The 25,601-nt window shown below is 47.9% G+C and overlaps 4 protein-coding genes across 9 annotated transcripts in view; all 4 read right to left on the reverse strand.

Annotated features, from left to right (window-relative positions):
• Positions 1-230: 230 nt before the first annotated feature.
• On the reverse strand, positions 231-2,546 carry LOC122779611 (dnaJ homolog subfamily C member 5B-like). The gene is made up of 5 exons (XM_044042166.1): positions 2,373-2,546; positions 1,763-1,883; positions 1,456-1,669; positions 1,201-1,375; positions 231-556 (listed from the first exon to the last, which is right to left on the reverse strand). Exons 2-5 carry the CDS (start codon positions 1,867-1,869, stop codon positions 459-461), a joined length of 594 nt encoding a protein of 197 aa, XP_043898101.1. The 5' UTR covers positions 1,870-1,883; positions 2,373-2,546; the 3' UTR covers positions 231-458.
• A 364-nt stretch (positions 2,547-2,910) lies between these two features.
• On the reverse strand, positions 2,911-15,119 carry LOC122769654 (anion exchange protein 2-like). Of its 2 annotated transcripts, XM_044026366.1 has the most exons (21): positions 14,862-15,119; positions 14,616-14,772; positions 11,844-11,994; positions 11,651-11,769; positions 11,304-11,431; positions 9,667-9,847; positions 9,460-9,595; positions 8,763-8,910; positions 8,453-8,549; positions 8,197-8,381; positions 7,887-8,106; positions 7,613-7,816; positions 7,391-7,539; positions 6,934-7,128; positions 6,660-6,860; positions 6,434-6,523; positions 5,206-5,372; positions 3,938-4,191; positions 3,698-3,867; positions 3,317-3,490; positions 2,911-3,220 (listed from the first exon to the last, which is right to left on the reverse strand). In XM_044026366.1, the coding sequence occupies exons 1-21, from the start codon at positions 14,868-14,870 to the stop codon at positions 3,140-3,142; spliced, it is 3,216 nt and encodes a 1,071-aa protein (XP_043882301.1). In that variant the 5' UTR covers positions 14,871-15,119; the 3' UTR covers positions 2,911-3,139. The 2 variants fall into 2 exon arrangements, with proteins under 2 accessions (XP_043882301.1, XP_043882309.1); XM_044026374.1 differs by lacking the exons at positions 11,304-11,431; positions 11,651-11,769; positions 11,844-11,994; positions 14,616-14,772; positions 14,862-15,119 and adding an exon at positions 10,216-10,255.
• A 1,484-nt stretch (positions 15,120-16,603) lies between these two features.
• Positions 16,604-20,838, reverse strand: ttc19 (tetratricopeptide repeat domain 19). Of its 2 annotated transcripts, none has more exons than XM_044026871.1 (11): positions 20,720-20,838; positions 20,449-20,576; positions 19,247-19,338; positions 19,044-19,154; positions 18,755-18,793; positions 18,620-18,676; positions 18,414-18,475; positions 18,261-18,331; positions 18,019-18,182; positions 17,670-17,787; positions 16,604-16,946 (listed from the first exon to the last, which is right to left on the reverse strand). In XM_044026871.1, exons 1-11 carry the CDS (start codon positions 20,803-20,805, stop codon positions 16,792-16,794), a joined length of 1,083 nt encoding a protein of 360 aa, XP_043882806.1. In that variant the 5' UTR covers positions 20,806-20,838; the 3' UTR covers positions 16,604-16,791. The 2 variants fall into 2 exon arrangements, with proteins under 2 accessions (XP_043882806.1, XP_043882800.1); XM_044026865.1 differs by having other exon boundaries at positions 17,670-17,832.
• A 71-nt stretch (positions 20,839-20,909) lies between these two features.
• Positions 20,910-25,601, reverse strand: part of LOC122769821 (zinc finger protein 664-like) — a 5,612-nt gene continuing 920 nt past the window's right edge. For 3 of the 4 annotated variants that reach the window (XM_044026689.1, XM_044026680.1, XM_044026698.1), the window contains 2 exons: positions 23,197-23,344; positions 20,910-23,039 (listed from right to left, as the gene is read on the reverse strand). In XM_044026689.1, the coding sequence (XP_043882624.1) occupies positions 21,691-23,039; positions 23,197-23,344 (1,497 nt within the window). In that variant the 3' untranslated portion in view covers positions 20,910-21,690. Of the gene's footprint in view, positions 23,040-23,196; positions 23,345-23,456; positions 24,055-25,601 lie in introns of those variants that run through there. The other variant, XM_044026707.1, reaches the window with a different exon arrangement.

Raw genomic sequence — 25,601 nt, forward strand, 5'->3', positions numbered from 1 at the left:
ACACATGCACACTCACACAGACACGCACAGACACACACTCACAAACACGTGCACACAGACACGCAGACACACACAAACACGCGCACACACACACAACACACATATAGCACACTCACACACAGCACACACACACAGACACGCAGACACACACGCACACTCGCAAACACACTCATGCAAGCACGCACACACACACACAGAGTGGACAGACAACAGAGTTTGTTCAAAAACAAAGTTTATTGTGACGTCAAACATCGTAAACATGATTTTAATATTCACGCACACACACACACAGTGTCAGACAGCGCCCTCTACAGGCTGACTCCTCATGTTGACAACAGATGACATCATCAGGTTATGTGACCACAGTTCACTCAAATACAAACCAAACTTTAAATCTTTTACATGAAGGTTTTACTGATACTTTGATCTTTATGAAGATTTTCTGTTTCCTGTACTCTTCATGTGTACGTGTCTCTGTATCTACGGCGACCGTCGCAGATCAGCTGAGTTTTCTCGCTGGTGTTTGTCGGCTGGTGAACGATTGGAGTCTCTGAGTCTGAGAGAAAACACATGTGACCTCATGACCTCCAGGCTTATTATGTATTCAGATTCACAGGCTATGGACAAATGTCTGCATCGATAAAGTTCAGTTTATATGAAGTAGTGACTGTGAGTGCCCCCTGCTGCTGAGAATTAGCCTGACTCTGATATCTATGTCACATGATCACACACACACACACACACTCACGCATGTTCGACATTCATGACATGAGGGGACATTGCATTGACTTACATTCATTTCCTGGAGACTTACTCTAACCCTAACCACAATTACTACTGGCCTAATCCTAATCCTAACCCTAACCCTAACCCTAATCTCAATCTCAGCCTAACCTTAAAACATACCTTCACCTTAAAATGTAGTAATTAAGTTATGGGGACTTGCTTTTTGTACCCACAAGGAAGACAAGTCCCCATAATGTGACTGTGTAAACAGGTTTAGGTCCCCACAACATTAGTAATACCTGGACACACTCACACATATGCACGCACACACACTCGCATGCACACACACAGACACACACAGACAGACACACACAGACAGACACACACAGACACACACGCAGACACACAGCCACACACAGACACACACAGTCACACACACACAGTGAGTCCGTGACAGGATCTATAAAACCTCACCGTTATTGGGGTCGTTGCGGATTTCCTCCTCCAGGTCATCAGGGGAGACATACTCAGGCTCCGCCCCCTCAGCGGTGGGCGTGGGCTTGAGTTTCCCACAGCAGCAGTTGCAGCAGCAGCAGAGGCAGCAGCAGCAGTAACATCCGCTCAGAACGCCACACACCACGAACAGACCCTGACACACACACACACACACAGAGGTCAGAGGTCAGCCACGAACCACGCCCTCACTCCACACAAGCCCTGCCCCCTCACCTTAGCCCACCAGGTGGACAGCATAAAGTAGGTGTTGACATTGTCTTCTCCAAACTGCTGTGCCACGTAGAGCCCCAGAGAGCCGTAGGAGTCGTAGATGTTCCTCTTGGAGAGGTCGGACAGGACAGAGTGAGCGCTGTTCAGCTCCTTAAACTTCTCAGCCGCCTCCGGGTTCTCCGGGTTCTTATCGGGATGGTACCGCAGCGCTAGTTTCCTGACACAGGTTAACACATCGCGTTACGGAGGCTCGGCACACACAGTGAATGTGTGGGGGCATGGCTGTGGGCGGGCATGTGTCTTGTCTCACCTGTAAGACTTCTTGATGTCGTCATGGCTACAGCCTCGCTGAAGTCCCAGAATCTGGTACAGAGATTCTCCTGAGGTGGACAGAGTTCGCTGTCTCCCCTCAGACATCCTGACACCATCACCTGAGACAGGTGACACATGTCAGGACACGCCCACATACACACCTGACCCTCTGACACACCCACATACTCACATCTGACCCTCTGACACGCCCACATACACACACCTGAACCTCTGACCTGACGCGCCCACATACTCACACCTGACCCTCTGACACGCCCACATACTCACACCTGAAGCTCTGACACGTCCACATACACATACCTGATACACACCTGATACATACATACACATACACATACACATACACATACACATACACATACACATACACACATACACATACACAGACACATACAAACACAGACGCATACACACACAGACACACACTGACATACACACAGACACACACACCTCAGACACACACAGACATACACACAGACACACACACACACACACACACACATAGATACACACACATACACACACAGACACACGCATACACACACAGACACACACACATACAGACATGAAGGAAACCATGATGTTACCTGATGAAGCCTTCAGGTGTGTGAGCGTCTCTGTCCAGGTGAGTCGTCCTCTGTCAAACTGTCTCCATCAAACATTCAGCAGCTGCTCAGGTGACGACGAATTTCACCTGCTCAGGTTTCACTGAGGCTCTGTGTGTGCGTGTGTCTGAGGTGTGTGTGTCTTTGTGTGTCTATGTGTGTGTCTGTGTGTGTAGGTGTGCATGTCTGTGTGTGTGTCTGTGTATGTGTGTGTAGGTGTGTATCTGTGTGTGTCTGTCTGTGTGTGTGTGTCATGTTTGTGTGTGTGTCTGTGTATGTGTATGTGTGTGTCTGTAGTAGTGTCCATGCATTACTAATGTTGTGGGGTCCTAAACCTGTTTACACGGTCACATTATGGGGACTTGTCTTCCTTGTGGGGACACAAATTTTACATTTTAAGGTGAAGATATGTTTTAAGGTCAGGATTAGGATTAGGATTAGGCCAGTAGTGATTGTGGTTAGATTTAGAGTAAGTCTCCAGGAAATGAATTTAAGTCAATGCAATGTCCCCTCATGTCATGAATGTCGTACATGTGTGTGTGTGTCTCTGTGTGTGTGTGTGTCATTTTAGGAGGGTTGCCGTGACAACCAGGTGAGTCGGGGGAGGGGCCCTAAACAGAAGAGATATGTTACAATGAAGAATCACATGATGAGTTTTTATTGACAGTTCATGTTTTTTTTACATGAAATCTGAGACAAATAAAAACAGGAAGACAGAGAGATCGATCAATCAGGACACTGCTGCCACATCACACGGGCATCTGCAGCTGTGAGTACTCGTCCTGTCCCTCCTTATCCCCTAGATGGGGCTCCACATCATCAGCATCCAGCTGCAGGAGCAGAGGTCAAAGGTCAGGACAAATACGAAAGATCAAAGTCATTCTGATTATGTGATGATGTCATCGTGATGACGTCATCAGACTCACACTCTGCAGTTCTCTGCCGCTGAAGACACGTGGCAGCAGCAGCATCCTCACAGGGATCGTCAACAGCAACACGAATGGGAACGCTAACGCCGCTGCCGTTGCCATGACGACCCACAGGAGGGACAGACAGGTGAGCTGGACCACAGTGAACAGGTGCATCCTTAACGTCCGCACCTGTGAGACAGGTAAGACAGACACAGGTGAGACAGGTAAGAAAGACACAGGTGAGACAGGTAAGACAGACACAGGTTAGACAGGTAACACAGACACAGGTTAGACAGACACAGATGAGACAGACACAGGTGAGACAGACACAGATGAGACAGACACAGATGAGACAGGCGATGACAGCAGTAATTAGGTGAGGGGGGCGGGGCTAACCTTGCGTACGTAGGCGTGGTCAGGGTGGTACTTGGGGGGCATGAGCAGCAGGACGAGTCGCTCTGTGAGCTGGATCCCGTTCAGGGACATCACACCCATGTACAGGAAGATCCCAAAGAGCACCGCCAGGGGGATCTGACGCAGGACGTCCCCGATCACAATGGACAGACCTGAGGGGGCGGAGCATGAACCACATCAGACCACAGTGTGAGAACTCTTCCCCGGGACAAAAGGACTTACCGACTAAAAGTGCCACGAGGAAGCCAGTCACTCGCTGCTCCTTCACTTCCTGGATGCGGGGCTTGTCGCCGGGGGCGACGGCTTTGCTCATGACGGTCAGGGCGTTGGTGTGAGTGACAGAGCGAACCGTGGCGGCTGACAGCCACGGCAGACCAAACAGAGCTGAGACTCCGCCCACCATCACAATGATGAGCAGGTCCAGGTGAAAACCGGTTCCCTTCAGAAGTTTCCTCTCCTTCTTACTGACGATCAGTCTGCATGAGAGAAACACGTGAGCTGTGAGCACACATACACACTCACTCTCCCACACACACACACACGCACACACACACACACACACACACACACACACACACACACACACACACACACACACACACTCTCACTCTCACTCTCCCACACACACTCTCAGATGTGTGTCAGATTTTAATGAATTCAGCATTTGAAACATTTCATTTAAAGGGGACATATTATGCAAAATCAACTTTTTAACCATTTCAATACTTATATTTGGGACTCTGGAGGCCCTACCAGTCGCCAAAGAGTGGAAAAAGAATACTCAGTCACGTTTTCGTGGTCCCCCTTAGTGTTAATATTGGCGATAAAACACTTGATGTTGAATTCCCTGCACTTATGACGGCAGCATGTGCATTTCACCGCGAATGTTACCACCCCACCAGTAAGTTTACTTGGAGAGCTCCACCTTAGCTCCACCTTGTCCCTGTGAGAGTGCAGGCGAGGGAGGAAGAGCAGTATTATGTCAACGTGGAGGGACAAGTGTGCTGTTGGTGGCTGCACAGTGGAGCACAGTGTTTTACACAAACTTCCAGCCTCAGAGGATTTTATATATGAAGCTAATGTGCCAGATAAAGTCAGCAAACGTGTGTTCGCACCACTTTGCATCAGACTGTGGCCAGCGGTCGCCACATTTAGTCAGCGAACGCATTTCACCGACGTACAAACACACACATTGTTAAGAAAAGGTCACATAGAGCTCATAACTGACCATTCTGACACGTCCTAATTAAAAATATTTGTTCAGTACGTCCTCCATGACCGGAGCACAGACTCAGTCTGATACAGTCACATATACAGCGGCGAGCGTCGGTTTATGTTCTTAAACTTAACTGACACAAAGTGACCACACGAGGCAGCAGAGGACCAGCGGCTAAGATCACTGGTTTTCTCTCTGACGTTTGGTGTGGGAGAGTGAGTGTGTGTGTGGGAGAGTGAGTGCAGAAGAAGAAGAAGAAGGAGGAAACATTTACGCTGTGATCTGTGACTCCATGAAGATGAGGATGAAAACCAAGATGGCGGGCAGGACGCTGGCGACCATCATCCACACAGGAAAGAGTCCGTCTGAGCCCAGAGGAGAAACCAACCAACCACGTTTGTCTGGACTGGACACTGAGAATCCACTGGGCACGCTCAGTTTCTGTCCAACAACACACAAGAGGTCAGAGGTCACTGTGGAGGGCAGAGGTTATTCTGGAAGTCACTTTGGAGGTCAGAGGTCACTGTGGAGGTTACTGTGGAGGGCAAAGGTTACTCTGGAAGTCACTGTGGAGGGCAGAGGTTACTCTGGAGGTTACTGTGGAGGTCAGAAGGTCACTGTGGAGGGCAGAGGTTATTGTGGGGCAGAGGTCACTGTGGAGGTCAGGCGTCACTGTGGAGGTTACTCTGGAGGTTACTGTGGAGGGCAAAGGTTACTCTGGAGGTTACTGTGGAGGTCAGAGATTACTGTGGAGGTCAAAGGTCACTGTGGAGGGCAGAGGTTACTGTGGGGGGCAGAGGTCACTGTGGAGGGCAGAGGTTACTCTGGAAGTCACTGTGGAGGGCAGAGGTTACTGTGGAGGTCAGGGGTTACTGGGAGGTCAAAGTCACTGTGGAGGGCAGAGGTTACACTGTGGAGGTTACTGTGGAGGTCAATTCTGGGGGGGCAGAGGTCACTGTGGAGGGCAGAGGTTACTCTGGAGGTCACTGTGGAGGGCAGAGGTTACTGTGGAGGTCAAAGGTTACTGTGGAGGTTAGAGGTCACTGTGGAGGGCAGAGGTTACTGTAGAGGTCAGAGATCACTGTGGATGTATTATAAGAATTGAATGTAGCTCCGCCCCCTCTGCCTTGAAGAAAATGTTGTCATGGTGGCTACTCGTGGTACTGCAACAACAAATACTCAAACAGCAACAGCAATTTTCCCACTGAGCATTGCTGTGATAAGTAACTACAGGTTGCTGTAGTCGCAGCAGTGACGTCACCACGCGCGTTTAGGTGAGAACGTTGTTATGTGCCGGGTTATGCTTGGTTAGCAGTAGCAACTGAAGTCTGTGAATAAACTAGCTCATTATCAACACAACGGTTTGGTTCCTACTTTATTAACATCGGCACATGACAAGCACAAAAGTAAGTGAGCGAGCATAGGAATGAACGGAGCCAAAGAGGTGGAGCTATATCCTGTTCTTATAATACTTCCATGGTCAGGACACACCTCCGTCTCACCTGAGTGTACGTGTCATCCACACTGTTGTCCACTAACACCATGATCAGGATCGCTATGGGAACGCCAAAGTCGCCGATGATCCGACGCAGCTGAGGACGGAGACACAGTCAGACTGAAGAGTACTCCACTGTGTGTGTACTTGTACTCTTGTGAGTGTACTTGCCCTCTTGTGTGTGTACTTGTACTCTTGTGTGTGTACTTGTACTCTTGTGTGTGTGTACTGACCCTGCCAGGGAAGAAGCAGCTGTTCTTGAACTTTCGTAGGTAAACAGCGATGAAGAACGTTCCTGACATGAGAACCAATGAGAGCAGAGCAGTGTTGGGTTCTCCAACAACTTTCCCAGAGTTCACTGTAACACTGGTGATGTTGCAAGAAGATGTGTTGTTTCCATGGTAACAGTTTTGGAGAGGATGCTCCTGAAATATCTAGAAAAGACCAAGATGTGTTGAGAAGACCTTTGACCTTGGTGCTACTCTGCTGCTTGACCTTTGACCTTACCTTGACCAGTTTAGCAAAGGTCTCATAAATGAAGATGAGGGAAATGAGGAAGGAGAAGATCTCCTGAGTGAAGCGGGAGACAAAGCGAACCAGGATGCTTCCTTCAAAGGCCACAGTGAGGAGAACAATGAAGACCAGCCAGAACCCGATCCACACTCGTCCAGTCAGATACTCGATCCCACCAACTTTACAGAACTACAGCCACAAAGACCAGGTGACGTCAACCATCATCTGCGAAATCATCTACATCTACAGCATCGACAGCATCTACAAACATCTACAACATCGACAACATCTACAAACATCTACAACATCTACAACCACCTACAAACATCTACAGCATCTACAAACATCTACAACATCTACAACATCTACAAACATCTACAAACATCTACAACATCTACAAACATCTACTGTATGTCCTCAGGTGTGAAGAACGTGTGTCATGTGAGCTCACAGTGTAGAAGGCCTCTTCAAACACCAGCAGTGGTCCAGAGAAGCCGATCACCAGCAGAGGTTGAGCACCCAGCACACTGAACACCAGGCCCTGCATTGCTGTGGCAACAATCAACTCCGACACACCAATCAGACCCTCTGTTTTCTCACCTGTGGTCACAGCAGCAGCACAGATCAGACTTCACAAACTCTTCTTCAGAGGTCCTCAGGAACATCATCTTACCCAACAGTCCTCCAAAGGTGATGGCAGGAGACAGAGCTGCAAAGTAGATGAAGATGATGGCGGCCATGCACTGAGCGTTCAGAGCGTCTCTGAGGTCACTGACGTACTGAGGATAACGCCGAGTGACATCTTTGATCAGTCCTCCAAACAGACGACCTGAACGCCTCAGGGGCTCGTCCTCAGCTTTGGACGGAACCAGAGAACCTGTGAGACGAGACCAAACTAAGTGATCTGAGACAGGAAGTGACATTGTAATGAGAGGCAGGTGACCGACCCTCCTGTTGCTGACCACCGCTGGCTTTCTCCTGCACTTTGTCGCTCTGCTCCTCCTCCCTCTTCCGTAAAATTTCACGTTGGAATCGAGCGACCGAGTGCAGCAGCTGTTCCCCGTCCACCTCCGAGGGCGGGAGGACAATGCTGCGGTCCAGGAATCGGTTGATGGCGGTCAGAAGGTCCTGGCGGTCGTCAGCCTGGTATGCCGCCTCGTGGAAGTGCTGGAGAAGCAAATTATAAAAAATGTAATCAATTATTTAAAACCCAGAGATTCCAAAATGGCAAACAGTGTTATGTCTGTGGAGACACACTTTGTCTGACATAAGTGTGGAGATGGAGCGTCCAATCTGGTGGTAGTCGATGTTTGTGGTGGGCGGGCCCAGCAGCAGGAAGAGGAACCTTACAGGAATGGGGACCTCCAGAACAGACTCCAGAAGGACCGCCTCCTGCAGCCGCACAAATGCCACGGAGGGCCGGTCCAGGAAGTCCACGCTGCCTGAAGACACAGGGACACAGTGAACCTGCTGATCTACAGACCAACACATGAAGGTATGTGATGATGCGTACCCACGAGAACCACGGTGGCCTCTGCCTGCTCAGGGATCTTCTCCATCAGCTTCACTTCATGTTTGTGTCTGGTATGACAGAGGGGCGGGGCTTCTTTCTGGACATGGGACAAAACAGTGTCAGAAACTATGAGGACACGCAGGTCTGAACTGAAGTTGGCATGGGGTGAGATGACAGTGGAGTCGTATTTTTTCCACGTTTTTTCAAAGTAACTTTTGCGAGTATCTGTGCAGCTTTCTGACAGTTATCTGACCCCAGAGCGTATTTAGGATCCACCTGAAGAGACAACAGGTGTGTGTGTGTGTTGTACCTTCTTCCTGTCCATGGCTGCCTCTCTGTGATTGGTCTGAGCTTTAGAGAGCTCTGATTGGCTGCTGTGCCTGTCAATCAGGGCAGCCATGTTGGCAGCAGAGACGTTCCTGCTGAACCAGCTGTGATCTTTCTCATCGCTGGGATGACTGAAGACGGACGAGCGACATGAGAGGGACATGAGAGAGACATGAGAGAGGGACATGAGAGGGACATGAGAGAGGGCCATGAGAGGGACAAGAGAGAGGGCCATGAGAGGGGACATGAGAGGCACAAGGAGAGAGAGACATGAGAGGCAAGAGAGAGATACAAGAGAAGCACATGAGAGAAACATGAGAGGGCCATGAGAGAGAGAGGCATGAGGAGGAACATGAGAGACATGAGAGGGAGACATGAGAGAGAGACACACATGAGAGACATTAGAGGAACTTGAGGCACATGAGACATGAGAGGTATGAGAGACATGAGCAGGCACAGAGGGACATGAGACATGAGAGAGACATGATAGGGGAGGCTGAGAGAGACATGAGAGGGACATGAGAGAGATGAGAGAGCCATGAGAGGGGCATGAGAGAGACATGAGAGGGCATGAGAGAGGGCATGAGAGAGACATGAGAGGGACATGAGAGAGCCATGAGAGGGAGACATGAGAGAGACATGAGAGAGGGACATGAGAGAGAGACAGATGTTGGACAGACCTGTGTTTCAGCAGCAGAGCTCTAAGGACGTTGTCTCGGTCTTGGTCTTTGATCTGATCTGAAATCACAAGCTGATCGACCACATGACCTGCGATTCCCACCAGTGTCGTCTGCTTCAGGTCCAGAAGCACCGCCCCTAAACACAAAGCATGATGATGTCATACACGGATGTCGTCAGCCACCCCCCCACCCGGGCATCCTCCTCACCGTGAGCGATTGTCCTCCTCAGCTCCAGCAGTGAGCGGAAGCAGAGTGAGGCGATGTGTGGGCGGCTCCAGCGTTTAGACTCTGCCTCCACGTCCTCCTCAAACTTTATCCATCGAGCCGTTTCCCGCCACTGCAGCTCCTCGTTCCTGTCAATCATCAGCTCATTCAGCTCCACAAAGACCTGAGGAGGTCATAAGAGGACATAAGAGGTCAGGAGGACATGAGGACATCAGGGGAGGACATAAGAGGTCAGGAGAGGACATGAGGACATTAGGAGGACATGAGAGGACATGAGGAAGACATAAGGAGGTCATGAGAGAACATGAGAGGTCATGAGAGGACATGAGGACATTAGGGGGACATGAGGAGGACAGTTAAATCCAGGTAAACCAGATTAAATAAAGACACATTGAACACAGATTAAAAGCAGCTGAAAGCAGAATAAATATTAGTTGTTATCTCAGGTGAACTTCACGTTAAATTAAAGACTAAAGAACAACAAACCGTTCCAAACCAGACTGAACCAGGACAAAGTAAAGGAAGTAAAACCTTGTGTCTGTGTCGGGTTTTCAGGTCCAGACCAACCATCCTGAAGACGAGATGAGACTGAACTCTGGCTTTAACTTCATCATCCTCTTTAAGTTCACCCGTCTCCTCTGTCTCACCTGTCTCCCCTCCCCTGTCTCACCCATCTCATCTTTGTCTCTCTACCTGTGTGGCCCACCCTCTCTCTGTGATTAAAACAGAATTCACTTTGTCTGCATCACAAAACCACCTGGATTAACAAGCTCAGTCTCCGTCTTGTCTTTTGTCCTCTTGTCTCGTTCCCTGCTGGACTTTATCCTTGTTGTTTTGTCCTCGAGTTTCAGACGAGAATACATAGTGTGAAGCTGAGCAGCTGATGACGTGAGAAGAACTAGCTTAGCATACAGACTCTACACAGAGGAGAAACTGTTAGCATAGCTTAGCATTAAGAATAGATGTAGAGTGGAATATGTTAGCATAGCTTAGTATTGACTGGACCCATGGGGGAAACTGTTAGCTTAGCTAAGCATTAAGACTGGACACATGGGGGTAACTGTTAGCCTAGCTTAGCATCAAAACCAGCATAGTGAATGGGAGCAAGGGAAACTTTTAGCTTAGGTTAGACAGACAGACAGACGACTTTATTGATCCCTTTGGGAGGTTCCCTCGGGGAAATTAACAAAGGTTAGCATGAAGAGTATAGGGCAGTGGTTCTCTATTATTTTCTGTCATGCCCCCCCAGAGGACAGAAATGTTTTCAGGCCCCTACTGAATTGAAATACCATTGAAACCTGATCATTTTTATTTATTTATCTGTATAAACCACTGTATGAGTTGTCCTGCCCTGCCTCTCACGGCCCCTCCTGACACCTCACCGTGCCCACTATTTGAGAAGTACTGGAATAGGGGGAGGACCTTTAGCCTAGCTTAGCATATAGACTTGTCAAAAAGGGGAAACAGAAATGAGTCAGAAGACTTGTCAGCCACTGTCTCCGCCTCCAAAGTCTCAGAGGTTACGTCAACAAGCAAACTCATGCAGACAGCGGAGCTTATCATAGATCTGTGTTAAGGATGTGAGACGTCACTGATGATGTCACAACAACAACAATGACCTCATGAGCAGTTCGGTCCAGCTGTGTCCGATCACTGGACTCAGTCCTGCTCACATAGATGATTGGAACTCTGGAGCTCCGCCTCATCAGGGGACGTCGCACAGCTGGAACATCATCCAGTCTGTGACCTGAGGGGAGGGGCATGTCAATGAGGTCAGAGGTTAAAACACAAACACACAGCTGAGCAGTGCCCTCTACCTGTGGTCTCACATCACGTCAAAAAAATACACAAAACAGATGTCACAGGTCAGAGCAGAGGTCAGAGCAGAGGTCACAGGTCAGAGCAGAGGTCACAGGTCAGAGCAGAGGTCACAGGTCAGAGCAGAGGTCACAGGTCAGGAACTGACTCTTGATGTCGTCCAGGTCAACTGATGTCAGCGCTTTGACCTCGTTGTCATCGGCGACGCTCATCAGGATACAGTCTGGTGATAAGCCATTCTGATTGCTTGAAGAGGTGGGTGTGTCACTGTGAGAGGAACGGGTCAGAAGTTATGTGGACTGAATGATGATGTCACCAAACCTGTCAGCTGTGCTTGTTACCTGGAGGGCATGGTCATTCCACCCTCCTCCTCGTCCTCTTGGTATTCTTCTATGGTGGTGGCAGAGCTGGGGGCGGAGCCTCTCCTCCTCCTGCTGTCAGCGGGAGGTTTAACCAGAGGTTGATGGACGTGAAGAGACAAGTGACGATGATCTACAGCAGAGACCCAAGGTCCTTTAGTATCACTCTCCCACACCAAAGCTCATAGATAAAATCAGTGATATTAGCTGCGTCCTCTGCTGCCTCGTATGGTAACTTTTGTCACAGAGGTCAATCTGAACAAAGGATTTCAAACAGTGAAGTGACAAAATAAGACATTTGAACTTAGTGATGGAGGCAATCGCGATCATGTGACATAAAGACGCGATCATGTGACATAAAGACGCGTTCATATGACGTAGATAAAGATGCGATCATGTGACATAGATAATGATGCAATCATGTGACGTATGTATAAGACGACGCGACATAGATAAAGACATCATGTGATGTTGATAGACGCCATAAAGACGCAATCATGCGACAAAAAAACTTAATCATGTGACGTAGATAAAGACACGATCATGTGACATAGATAAAGACGCGATCATGTGACGGAGATAATGACGCGATCATGTGACCTGGATAAATATGAGATCATGTGACATAGATAAAGAGGCGATCATGTGACGTAGACAAAGACAAGATCACGTGACGTAGACAAAGACGAGATCATGTGACGTAGATAAAGACGCAATCATGTGACGTAGATAATGACACGATCATGTGACCTGGATAAAGACGAGATCATGTGATGTAGATAAAGACGCTTATCATGGCAAAACTTAATCATGTGACGATAAAGATACCATCATGTGACATAGATAAAGACGATCGTGACGGAGATAATGACGCATCAGTGACCTGGATAAATATGAGATCATGTGAAATAGATAAAGAGGCCATCATGTGACGTGTAAAGACAAGATCACGGAGACAAAGACGTAGATCATGACGAGATAAAGACGAATCGTGACGATAATGACACCATCTGGATAAAGACGATATGTGATGTAGATAAAGACGCTATCATGTGACCTGGATAAAGACACCATCGTGTGACGTAGATAAAGACGTGATAATGCAACGTAGATAAAGACGCGTTCATGTGATGAAGATAATGAAGCGATCATCATGTGTAATAGCCGAAGTGATCATGTGAGATAAAGACACGCATCATGTGGACTAAAGCCGATCATGCGCAGATAAAGACGAGATCATGCGATGTAGATAAAGACATGATCATGTGACGTAGATAATTGGCGCGATCATGGTACGACACAACACATGTGACCTGGATAAAGACGAGATCATATGACGTAGATAAAGACGCTATTATGTGACGCAGATAATGACGCGATCATGTGACCTGGATAAAGATGAGATCATGTGGTGTAGATAAAGTCGCTATAATTTGACCGGATAAAGCAATCATGGACGATAAAGACATCATGTGCGAGATAAAGACGATCAGCGTGATTAACGATAAAGACGCCGCATCCATCATGTGACGTAGATAAACACGCGCATCATGTGATCGAGATAAAACGCCATCATGTGACGGAGATAATGCGATCGGTGGACGAGATAATGCCGCATCATTTGACCTGGGATAAAGATGCGTCATGTGACCTGATAAAGATGAAATCATGTGGCGGTAGATAAAGAAGCATCATGTCATGCGGATCATGAGATAAAGAGGATCATGTGACGAGATAAAAGAACCATCATGTGACGAAGATTAAAGACGATCATGCGGCGATAAAACGCCGTCATGTGATTTATAAAGACGCAGTCAAGTGGCTCGATGAAGAACGTCATCATGTGGACGTAGATAAAGACGCCATCATGCGATCTGGATAAATATGAGATCATGTGACAGATAAAGAGGCGATCATGTGATGTAGACAAAGACAAGATCATGTGACGTAGACAAACACGAGATGATGTGACGTAGACAAACACAAGATAATGTGTGAGTAAAGACACAATCATGTGAGATAATGACGACATCTTTGACCTGATAAAGACGATCATGTGACGAGATAAAGAAGCCATCATGTGATGTAGATAAAGACGAAGCCTGCGTGACGACAAACATGAGATCATGTGACATACATAAAGAAGCGATCATGTGATGGATAAAGATGAGATCAGACGATATCATGTGACGCGAGATCATGTGATCATGACGTAGATAATCAATGACGCGCATCATGACCGGATAAAGACGCATCCTGACCTGGATAAAGAAGCCATCATGTGATGGATAAAGACGATCATGATCAGACGAGATAAAGACGCCATTATGTGACACGATAATGTGCGCATCATGCGAGATAAAGACGATCATGACGGATCATGTAGATAAAGACGATCATGTGAGATAAAGAATCATGTGACGAGGATAAAGACGGATAATGCAACGAGATAAAGACGCCTATGTGATGCGATAACGCGATCATGACCGGATAAAGATGCAGATGACCTGGTTAAAGATGCATCATGGAGAGATACGATAAAGATGCGGTCATGTGACCTGGTTAAAGATGCGATCATGTGACGTAGATAAAGACGCGATCATGTGACGTAGATAAAGACGCGATCATGTGACGTGAAAGACTCACAGTACAGTCAGCTCTGACTTTATACAACATAAACTGGCCCTTTAAGGTTCTCTAAAGAGGACTGAAGTGGATTGAAGTGGACTGAGCAGAACCCACTCCTGATCTCACCTTCAAAGTCATGTTCGTCGTAGACTCGCTGCGTCTCTTGACAACTGAATGCCGCCGGCGTGAGAATCTGCTGAAAACACGCCACGTCAAACGCTTTGTTCAGGTCCTCCTCTTCCTCGTCACCACGGCAACGAAGGGCAGGGGGAGGAGCCAAAGGCTGCAGGACAGGAGTGAAGATGTGTCAATCAAAGTAATCTGATTCCATCAGACCTGACTTCTGTTACCATGGAAACATGATTGACTCACCACAGACATGCTGACGGCCTTACTGGGAAACACAGAGGTCAGCTGACTTCAGGGTTCAAAGGTCAGCAGGTGGCTTCAGGGTTCAAAGGTCAGGAGAGAGAGAGAGAGATTATTTATTGAGTCACTTTAATGTCAGCATGTGTGTGAGATCAAACAGCTGATTATTGTTTTCTCATCTTGGCTCCTCCTCCTCCAGCAGGGGGTGGGGCTTCCTATGTGTGGTGACAGTGACAGAGAGGAGACGGAAGCAGTCGACGGCGTCCATGGTCCCTGTGACTGTGTCACTGTGTGTGTGTGTGTGTGTGTGTGTCAGGACCAGTCGTCCCCATGGAGACCTGGTCCTAATGAGGCAGAACCTCATTTCTGAAGAACTGGTTCAGTTCAGGACAAATTAATGGAAGGGATGTTAGTGTCCTCAGATGTCTCAAACCTGTGTGTGTGTGTGGGGGTCTGTGTCTGTGTGTGTGGGGGTCTGTTGGTGTGTGTGTGTGTGTCTGCAGCACTGAAAGAGACAAATTATAATGCAAAGACTGAAACCAACAGAGAGAAGAAAGAGAGGAAGCACACACACAACTCCAGAAACCTGAGGAAAGCTGAAGGTCACCATAGCAACTAGTCAAGTTCCCTCACACACACAAACACACAGACCCCCACACACACAACACAGACACACAAACACAGACACACACAGATACACAAACACAGAAATACCCAAAGACACACACACACACACACTTAAACACACGCATTCACCAACACACACTGACCAGGTTAACTGCTAAGGCTAGTTATGTAGCACTACTCCTTTAAAGGACTAAAAGTGACACAGCTGCACTGTGTGTGTGACTGTGTGTGTGTGTGTGTTCTCACCTGGTCAGTGTGTGCTCTACTTGAAGCTCTTACTTACTTCTAGCTCTTATATGTACCCAAATGTACTTTTGTAAGTCGCTTTGGATAAAAGCGTCTGCTAAATGACATGTAATGTAATGTAATGTGTGTGTGTGTGTGTGCATTCTCACCTGGTCAGTGTGTGTGTGTGTGTTCTCACCTGGTCTGTGTGTGTGTGTTCTCACCTGGTCAGTGTGTGTGTGTGTGTGTGTGTTCTCACCTGGTCAGTGTGTGTGTGTGTGTGTGTGTCACCTGGTCAGTGTGTGTGTGTGTGTTCTCACCTGGTCAGTGTGTGTGTTCTCACCTGGTCTGTGTGTGTGTGTGTGTGTGTGTCTCACCTGTGTTGCTTGGTTCTTCAGAAACTCAGTTTGCAGCTGATTTTATATCAGCACAACGTGTGTGTGTGTGTGTGGGGGCATCATTACCCAAAATCCTTTGTTTATGTGTGTGTTTAATTTATACATGTGAATGCATGAATGTAAAGGTAAATGTGTATGTGTGTTGATCTGTGTGTTTTGTGTGTGTACATCAGCTGATTCTTGTTTATGTTGTCTCTTGTGTGTTTACTGTCATCACTGAGCTTTTGTTCTGAAATGTTCACTAAACAACAGGAAGTTCATCTGCGTCATCACTGAGCCTGAGAACCAGCACCTGTGTGTGTGTGAGGTCCAAAATAAGCTGACAAACCACAGGAAGTGTCTGGTCCTCACCTCCTGTCACACCTCATATAAAGTCTTTATAAGTTAAGACCTGGTTTTAGGATTAGGTTTATGTTAATGGTTAAGATTAGTTGTGATGGTTGAGTTTAGGTTAGTTATGTTGTTGAGTGTGTGAGTGATGACACAGGGACAATATTTAGACTCAACGGTTTTATTTGTGTGTGTGTGTGTGTGTGTGTGTTGGGTTCATCCTCTGAGAATAAAGACAACAGTTACATATGGGGACAGATGTACCAACAGTTCCCACTATGGTCTGGCCTCGACACAGTTCAGGTTCAGGTAGAGGTTGCATCTCCATGAGGCGGGGCAGTGGAAACACGCCATTAGTCCTCCTTTGTCTCCCTTGTCTCTTGCTCCCTCCTCCTCTTCTTCACCTCCTTCAATCCGTCCTGGATGTTGTCCACAGCGTCCTGGTCACCGACCCGCTGGGCCAGACTCAGCGCCTCATGGTAGAACTGGACAGCGTCGTCCAGCCGTCCTGACAGGAAGACAAATGGAAGGTGAGATTCAATTCAATTCAATTCAATTTTATTTGTATAGTGCCAAATCATAACATGCACTAGGCATCAGTGGAGGGAAAAAACTCCCTCTTAACAGGAAGAAATCTCTGACAGAACCAAACTCAGAAATGTGCAGTCATCTGCCTCAACCAATTGGGGTGAAAGGAAAATGGGGGACAGAAAGGGGGGAGAGAAAGGACAATAGGGAGATGTGGTAGAGACAGAAGAGAGAGGGAGACCAGGAGCAGATACACAACAACTGTATCAAGTTACAAGTTTATACAGTTACTGATATCGACTTTTTAATTACAAAATAATAATAACAGTGATGATATGTATGATATGGATAGCCTCGATCCTGCAACGTGCATGATGAGAATACAGAGAGAGAGAGAGGGAAGGAAGGAAAGACACAAACTAGGGAGAGAAAGAGACAAGGTTAATGACATATAAAAAGTCATAACCAAATCCTGAGTGTGAGAGAGTGAATGTGCACCACAGGAAAATCCCCCAGCAGTCTAGTTCTATAGCAGCATAACTGAGAGGAGCCTGGTAACTGCCTCCCATTCTGCTCTTATAGACTCTGGGAACCACAAGTAAACCTGTATTTTGTGACCTAAGTGGTCTGTTAGGGTGATAAGGTAAGACGAGGTCTATGAAGACAGCGGCGCAGTGACCATTGGTGTGACCTTCAGACTGACCTTTGTGCAGCAGGATTCCCGCCATGTTTCCTAGCAGGATGTGCTGGTCCGGGTGTCCAGAGGAGCGGCTCAGATCCACCGCCTGTGTGACCAGTGCCAGGGCGTCGTCATGGCGACCCTGCAAATCCAAGATGGTTGCCAGATCGCTCATCAACACCAGCGTCTGAGAAGACATCAAGATGATGTCATCATCACTGTGTCACTTTCTCCTGTGGGCGTGTCAGTGCCTGTGTCTCAGTGGGCGTGGGAATATTTGTAGGTGTGTCTCAGTGGGCGTGTCAGTGCCTGTGGGCACATCTCAGTGGGCGTGTCAGCACATGTGGGTGTGTCTCGGTGGGCGTGTCAGTACCTGTGGGTGTGTCTCTCCCTGCTCCTGACTGCAGATCTTCAGAGCCGTCTCATAGTCGTCTCTCGCCTCCTTCAGGTGAAGCTTGGACGCTCGGTATCGAGCTCGTGAGTCTAAACACAGACCGAGGAGGAGGCGGGTCTCTTTCCTCAGAGACTCATCCTCCTCTGCACAACAACATTGGTGTCAATAAGGTTTTTGTTCTATGTAAATAATGTAAATAAAGATGATGTCATGACTCTGACCCGTGTGTTTCTGAAGTTTCTCCTCCAGAGACTCCGTACAGAACCTGAAGCCATGTTCAGCAAGCTCCGCCCTCAAACAACAAACAAACTAATCAACACACTGACAGGAAGCTGTCAGGGGCGTGGCACAAAGATGAGGCTCCACCTCCTTACTTGTTCTGTTTGGCGTAGATTGTGGCGAGTTTCAATGACATCTCGATCACAGCGTTGTCGTCCTAGAAACAGACCAACAGGTAGTCAGCGAGGACAGATAGGAAGTCAGTGAGGATGTGTGTGGGTGTTGGAGCTTTTAATTTCCCAGAGGGAACCTCCCAAAGGGATTAATAAAGTCATCTGTCTGTCTGAGGACACACACACACCTGTGAAGTTCCTCCTGATAACATGACGTTCATTGTTACTTTGAAAAGTTTCTCTGCCTGCAAAGACAAACACGTTACCATGGTAACCACAGTCACAGTTTTATCTCAGCTGTGCTCTGATTGGTCAGTACTCACGTTGTCCAGCTGACCTTGCACATAGGCCAGGTTCGCCATCTGAGGAAACACACAGGGGTGAGGTCAAGTGAGGTGAGGTGAGGTGTGGTGAGGTGTGGTGAGGTGTGGTGAGGTCAGGTCAGGTGAGGTGTGGTGAGGTGTGGTGAGGTGTGGTGAGGTCAGGTCAGGTGAGGTCAGGTGTGGTGAGGTCAGGTGAGGTGAGGTCAGGTGTGGTGTGGAGAGGGTCAGGGTCAGGTGTGGTGAGGTCAGGTGTGGTGAGGTCAGGTGAGGTCAGGTGTGGTGAGGTCACCATGCTGTAAGAGTAGATGATGGCCTGGTTGTTGTGGGTCTGATGAGCCAGAGCAACGGCCTGATGAAGGAAAGCTGAGGCAGCGTCGAAGAGTCCACGATGAACACTGAGCTGTTCCAGAGATACAAAAGGTCAGAGGGGAGGAGCTTAACTGCACTATAGAACAACTGAAGCACTACAGTAGTACTGTACTGATGAAGTACCTTGGCCTTCTTCAAGAGCAGAATAATCTCATCTTCTTTCCTTTGAGCTTCATCACGATGGTCTTCATCAGAACTACTGAACAGAGAGAAGGCTAAACACAGACACACACACACAGACACAAACACGCACACACGTTCGACATTCATTACAAAATCAACTTTTTAACCATTTCAATACTTATATTTGGGATTCTAGAGGCCCTATCAGTTGCCAAAGTGTGGAAAAAGAATACTCAGTCCTTTTTCCGTGGTCCCCCTTAGTGTAAGTATAGGCGATAAAACATGTTGAGTTCCCTGCGCTTATGACGGCAGCATGCGCATTTCACCACGAATGTTACCACCCACCAGTAAGTTTACCTAGAGAGCTCCACCTTAGCTCCACCTTGTCCCTATAAAATGCGAGAGTGCAGGCGAGGGAGGAAGAGCGGTATTATGTCAACGCGGAGGGACAGGTGTGCTGTTCGTGGCTGCACAGTGTTTTACACAAACTTCCAGCCTCAGAGGATTTTATATATGAGGCTAATGTGCCGCATAAAGTCAGCAAACGTGTGTTCGCACCACTTTGCATCAGACTGTGGCCAGCAGTCGCCATACTTAGTTGGCTTGATCCTTGTGTCGGACGTCTCTTCCTGTGACGGCACTCTTGCTGTTTTCCGCGCATGCTGCCATGTTGATATTGTCAGAGAACTAGTGGAGGGAGGGGGAGAGGAATGGAGTGGAGGGAACAGGAGCTGAGCAAGTGAGTGCTGTAAAAAAAAAGGACAAATCAGAAACCCCCTGGAAGAAGTGGGTGTTTGTTTGCCTGTGTCTCATTTGCATATAAAGGGACCATGCACAAAACCGAGCATTCTGAAAGGGGCGGTTTTGGCAGGGTTATTGAACAGCTATGATATTTCATCCTTATGGTATTTTGACCAAGGCATGTCACTGACATGTTCATTAGGACACCGGGGAACTATTTTAACTTGGGGAAATAGAGTATAATATGTCTCCTTTAAAACATATCTTCACCTTTACTTGTCCCCATAACGTCAGCATAATGTCCCCATAATGTGACTGTGTAAAAAGGTTTATGTCCCCACAACATTAGTAATACCTAGACACACACACACACACACTGTATTTTCGTGACAAGACTTTAATCTTTTACAGTAATAGTGTGAGGTACTGACATAGAAAACTGAACTCGTCCTTTAACTTACCCACTGCTGCCCACAGCACTCCTCCTCTTCCTCCTGCTCTGGACACATGTTCGCTCACCTCTGACCAACAGGTGGAGTGTTTCTGTCTTTGAGTCACGTGCGTGTCTTCAATGACGTTTTTTATTTGACTAAACGAACAAACAGCAGCTCATCAATCACAATCTAACACACACACGCTTCAGTATGAACTAATAAGTGTCACGTCGTGCACGTGCACGAGGAAACTGACCGTCACGCACCTGTTGACCACGTGACTCGGGGCTGCACTCACCTGCGTGCAGCCGAGATCCGGATCAGTCCCGCGGCTGAAGACCTGAACCTGTTCAGAACGGAACCGCACACACAGGAAGCCGCCATCTTGACTGTTTACACAAAGACGGGCCGGATATGACTATGTGTCACTGTACGCCTTCAGAATAAAAGTAAAAGCAGCGGAAATGACGTAAATATTACCAAACAGCTGAGTCTTTATCTGCGTGGACTTTTATTCTTTATTCACAAACGTTTTCACAGGTTCCTGGACCACATGAGTCCAGATCCTGGTCACAGGTTCCTGGACCACAGACACACTGAAGACAACAGACAAGTGTTTATACAAGTTTATAGCTTCTAGTTTTAATTCAAAAAAGAAGAATGAGAGAGACCTCAACCAGTCCAGAACAACAGAATCCGAGTCCTGAGACCCGAACACTCAGCTAGTACCATAGGTAGCATTAGCAGCAGCTGGTTCCACTCGTGCAGGACAGGAAATGTTCATGTGTCCGTCTGTCCATCGTATATTTGTCCTCCGTTGACAGGCTTCAAACTTTAATCATAACTGATTCAACTTTAATGCAGACACAGGATTCATGTGATCATAGATTTCCTCTCATGATTCCTTCACAAGAAAAAGAGTCAAATATAAAAATAAACATTCTATTTCTGGCTCTGATGTTACTTTGTGAACTTTGTGTTATTAACAGAAATTACTCATGATTTTCACTGTGTGTAGACATGAGGAACAACTTAACCCTGTCCCCTCAATCACCTGCCAATCAAAGGCAAGAGTCCATTTGTGGACTTTGAATAAACGTTAATGATAAACATCATCTGTGTGTGTGTGTGTGTTACATCATCACAGCAGCTGAACTCAGAAAGAGTTCTGGTCTCAGGTGAGAGTTCAGGTCGTAATCTGAGCCTTGACCTTGTGCGACAGCTCCACCTGCTGATTAACGTCCACTTCTACATCTTTATGCACCTTTGTCACAGTGCTCCCTCAGCTGGGCGGTGCTTGGTGAATCTCTTCAGGTGGTGACGCAGAACCCCTTTGGTTTTGAACGTTTTGCCGCAGCTGCAGATGTGCGGCCGCTCGCCCGTGTGGTCGAGCTGGTGGGTGCGCAGCAGCGAGCTGGTGAAGAAGAACTCTCCGCAGGTGAAGCAGTAGTGGTTCTTCTCCCTGGTGTGTTTGGATCTCTGGTGGCTCAGCAGTGAACCTGATGTGATGAAGCTCTGGCCACAGTCCTGGCAGCTGAAAGGCCTTTCACCAGTGTGGATCCTCTCGTGGGCTCTCCACGAGTTGTGGTAGGAGAAGGACTTCTCGCAGTATGAGCACTGGTACAGCTTCTCTTTGGTGTGGCTCAGCCGGTGCATCTTCAGGTAGTGGGCGATGGTGAAGCTCTTCCCGCAGTCGTCGCAGGTGAACGGCTTCTCGCCCACGTGGAAGAGAGTGATGTGGGATTTCAGGTGTGATGACTGTGTGAACCTCTTGCCACAGGTGGTGCAGAGGAATGGCCGCTCTCCAGTGTGGGTGACCATGTGAGCTTTGAGGTGGGGGGCTTGGGTGAAACTCTTTCCACATTCAGTGCACTTGTAAGGCTTCAGTCCGGTGTGGGTGCGGTCATGCAGTTTTAAACCCTGCAGGCTGGAGAAACACTTTCCACACTCTGTGCAGTGGTAGGCCTTCAGGTTCTCATGGGTTCTCTGGTGGGAGTGCAGGCCACCCTGCAGTTTAAAGCCTTTGCCACAGGTGGAGCACTTATATGGCTTCCTGTTGGAGTGTGTCACCTGGTGGAGCTTCAGACTCTGAGGGTTGCTGAAGGTCTTCAGGCACTTGGAGCAGGGCAGCGGCTTTTTGCTCTTGTGCGATTTGCAGTGGAAACTGAAACCCTGGTAGGAGACGAACATCTTGTCGCAGACTTGGCAGTGGTAGCACTTCTCCCCTTTGTGCAGCTCCAGGTGATCGTTGAGCTCTTCCTGCTCGTTAAATCCGTCGCCGCAGAACCAGCACTTGAATGGTTTGGTCCCGGAGTGCATCCTGTGGTGGGTCTTCCAGTCCCTCTTTAGTGCGAAGGACTTGTCGCAGTACGAGCACTGGTAGGGCTTGTCGCGGTCATGGATCTGTTGGTGGGTGACGAGGCTCATCAGGGTCGGGTAGATCTTCCCACACTGCCAGCACTCGTTGGGTTTGAGTCCGTTGTGAATCTGCTGATGAGCCTCCAGGTGAGACTCCTTATAAAAACCTTTGGTACACTGGGAGCAGTAGAGCATCTTCCTGCCAGCATTGGTCAGGCAGTTCGGCCTCGGTCTGTAGCAACAGAGCTGAGGGTGGTCATCTGTTGGAGAGGTCAGAGGTCAGAGGTCAAGTCATATTAGAGGAGGGGTGAGAGTCGGATGACATGAAGCTCAGGCCGATGTTGCTAAAACAAACCAACCTGAACCCTAAACACAGATAGTGAATGTGAATAATACAAAACCTATTCAGAGTCTTACCCAGAGACAGGAAGTCTCGCCCCTCCAGCCACGCCCTGCAGTCTGTCAGTCTGATACACAGCTTCTTGAGGACAGGAAATGACTGGATCTCCACATCCTCTTCTGGCTCCATCTTGATCTGGACATTGCAGAGTTCTGCGGCTGCGTCCTGGAACAGAAACACTTCACCTGTTAGCTGTTAGCATCCTAACCTGTTTTTGGTCCGGATGGTTTTTGTCACGTCTGCTGATTCAGCTGTTTGTCATGCTTTTTTTTTTTACCTTGGTACAGATCCGTCAGTATCAGAACCGTTTCTGTTATCCAAGCAGCTAAACTCTTTTCCACAGCAACACATGTAACCTTAAGCCACCACATACACGACGTTAACAGACACGACGTTACAGAGGTGCGATTCACCACAGACACGTGATGTTTCACCACAGACACGTGACGTTTCACCACAGCCACGATGTTAACAGACACGACGTTTACAGATGTGACGTTTCACCACAGACAAGTGACGTGTCCCCACGTCACAATGTTAACAGACGTGACGTTTCACCCCAGACACGATGTTAACAGACATGTTGTTTCACCACAGATACAATGTTTACAGACGCGACGGTTCACCACAGACAACGTTTCACCACGTACACAATGTTTACAGACGCGATGTTTATGGACGTGACGTTTCACCACAGACATGTTTACAGATGCGATGCTTCACCACAGACACGATGTTAATAGACACGATGTTTGACCACAGACACAATGTTAACAGACGCAGCGTTTGACCACAGACACGATGTTAACAGACGCAACGTTTGACCAGACACGATGTTAACAGATGCAATGTTTGACCACAGACATGATGTTAACAGGCGCGTTTGACCAGACATGCACGTTTGACCACAGACACGCGTTTCACCACAACCGCGATGTTTCACCACAGACATGTTTACAGATCGACATTTGACCACAGACATGATGTTAACAGACAACGTTTCACCACAGACACAATGTTAACAGGCGCTGGCGTTTGACCACGCGATGTTAACAGATGCAGCGTTTCACCAGACGCGATGTTAACAGGCACCACGACACGTTTCACCACAGACACAACGTTTCACCACACAACGTTTACAGACAGCATTTCACCACAGACATGCGTTTCACCAACCGCGATGTTTAAGGCGTTTCACCACAGACAAGATCTTTACAGACAACGTTTCACCACAGAAGCGATGTTTCACCACAACACGATGTTTACAGATGCGGCGTGTCACCAGACACGCACGATATTACGGACGTTTCACCACGAACCGCGATGTTTACAGACAACTTTTCACCACAGACACGATGTTCACAGATGCGTGTCACCACAGCGACGTTTCACCACAAGCGTTTACAGACAACGTTTGACCACAACCGATGTTAACAGATGCAGCGTTTGACCACAACACAATGTTAACAGACGAATGTTTCACCACAGACACAAAGTTTACAGACAACATTTCACCACAGACACAATGTTTACAAACAGCGTTTCACCACGAACGTAAGATTGTTAACAGCGTTTCACCACAGACGATGTTAACAGGCATTTTCACCAGACCGCGATGTTTACAGACAACATTTCACCACAGACGATATTTACAGGCGTTTCACCACAGACACGCGACTTTCACCACAGACACTTTCACCACAGACATGCACGTTTCACCACAGACACAATGTTTGACGTTTCACCACAACACGATGTTTACAGATTTCACCACAGACACAATGTTTACAGATGCATGTCACCACGAACACGCGATGTTTATTTCACCACCCGCGACTTTGCAACTTTCACCACAGACACGATGTTTACAGACAAGCGTTTCACCACGAACGATGTTTACAGATGCGGCGTGTCACCACAGACATGTGACGTTCACCACAGACAAAATGTTTACAGACTACGTTTCACCACGATGTTCACCACAGACACAATACATGCGGCGTGTCACCAGACGCAAGCGTTTCACCACAGACACGACTTTCACCACAGACGTGGCGTTTCACCACAGAGAGCGATGTTAGCGGACGTTTCACTACGAACCGATGTTAACAGACACAATGACCACCAAATTCGTTTCACCACAGACGATGTTTACAGACAACATTTCACCACGAACCGCGATGTTTACAGATGTGACGTGTCACCACACCATGTTTACAGACGCACCACAGACACGCCGTTTCACCATAGACGGATGTTTCACCATGTTTTTCACCACATACACGATGTTTACAGACAACATTTCACCACAGAAACGATGTTTCACCACAGACACGATGTTTACAGATGCGACGTGTCGCCCCAGACACGCGATGTTTCACCACAGACACAATGTTTACAGACAACGTTTCACCACAGAAAC

Source organism: Solea senegalensis, linkage group LG1 (assembly GCF_019176455.1).
Source record: "Solea senegalensis isolate Sse05_10M linkage group LG1, IFAPA_SoseM_1, whole genome shotgun sequence".
Lineage (NCBI taxonomy): Eukaryota > Metazoa > Chordata > Actinopteri > Pleuronectiformes > Soleidae > Solea > Solea senegalensis.

Coding starts and splice junctions, on each gene's coding strand:
- LOC122779611 (XM_044042166.1), bottom strand. CDS start 1,869: ATGTCTGAGGGGAGACAGCGAACTCTGTCCACCTCAGGAGAATCTCTG. Junction 1,670..1,762: donor GACATCAAGAAGTCTTACAG/GTGAGACAAGAC, acceptor AACCTGTGTCAG/GAAACTAGCGCTGCGGTACC. Junction 1,376..1,455: donor TGTCCACCTGGTGGGCTAAG/GTGAGGGGGCAG, acceptor TGTGTGTGTCAG/GGTCTGTTCGTGGTGTGTGG.
- LOC122769654 (XM_044026366.1), bottom strand. Junction 6,524..6,659: donor GCTGCTTCTTCCCTGGCAGG/GTCAGTACACAC, acceptor CTCCGTCCTCAG/CTGCGTCGGATCATCGGCGA. Junction 3,221..3,316: donor GCGGCAGAGAACTGCAGAGT/GTGAGTCTGATG, acceptor CTGCTCCTGCAG/CTGGATGCTGATGATGTGGA.
- ttc19 (XM_044026865.1), bottom strand. CDS start 20,805: ATGGCGGCTTCCTGTGTGTGCGGTTCCGTTCTGAACAGGTTCAGGTCT. Junction 20,577..20,719: donor CGGATCTCGGCTGCACGCAG/GTGAGTGCAGCC, acceptor TTGTTCGTTTAG/TCAAATAAAAAACGTCATTG. Junction 17,833..18,018: donor AGGGAGAGACACACCCACAG/GTACTGACACGC, acceptor ATGTCTTCTCAG/ACGCTGGTGTTGATGAGCGA.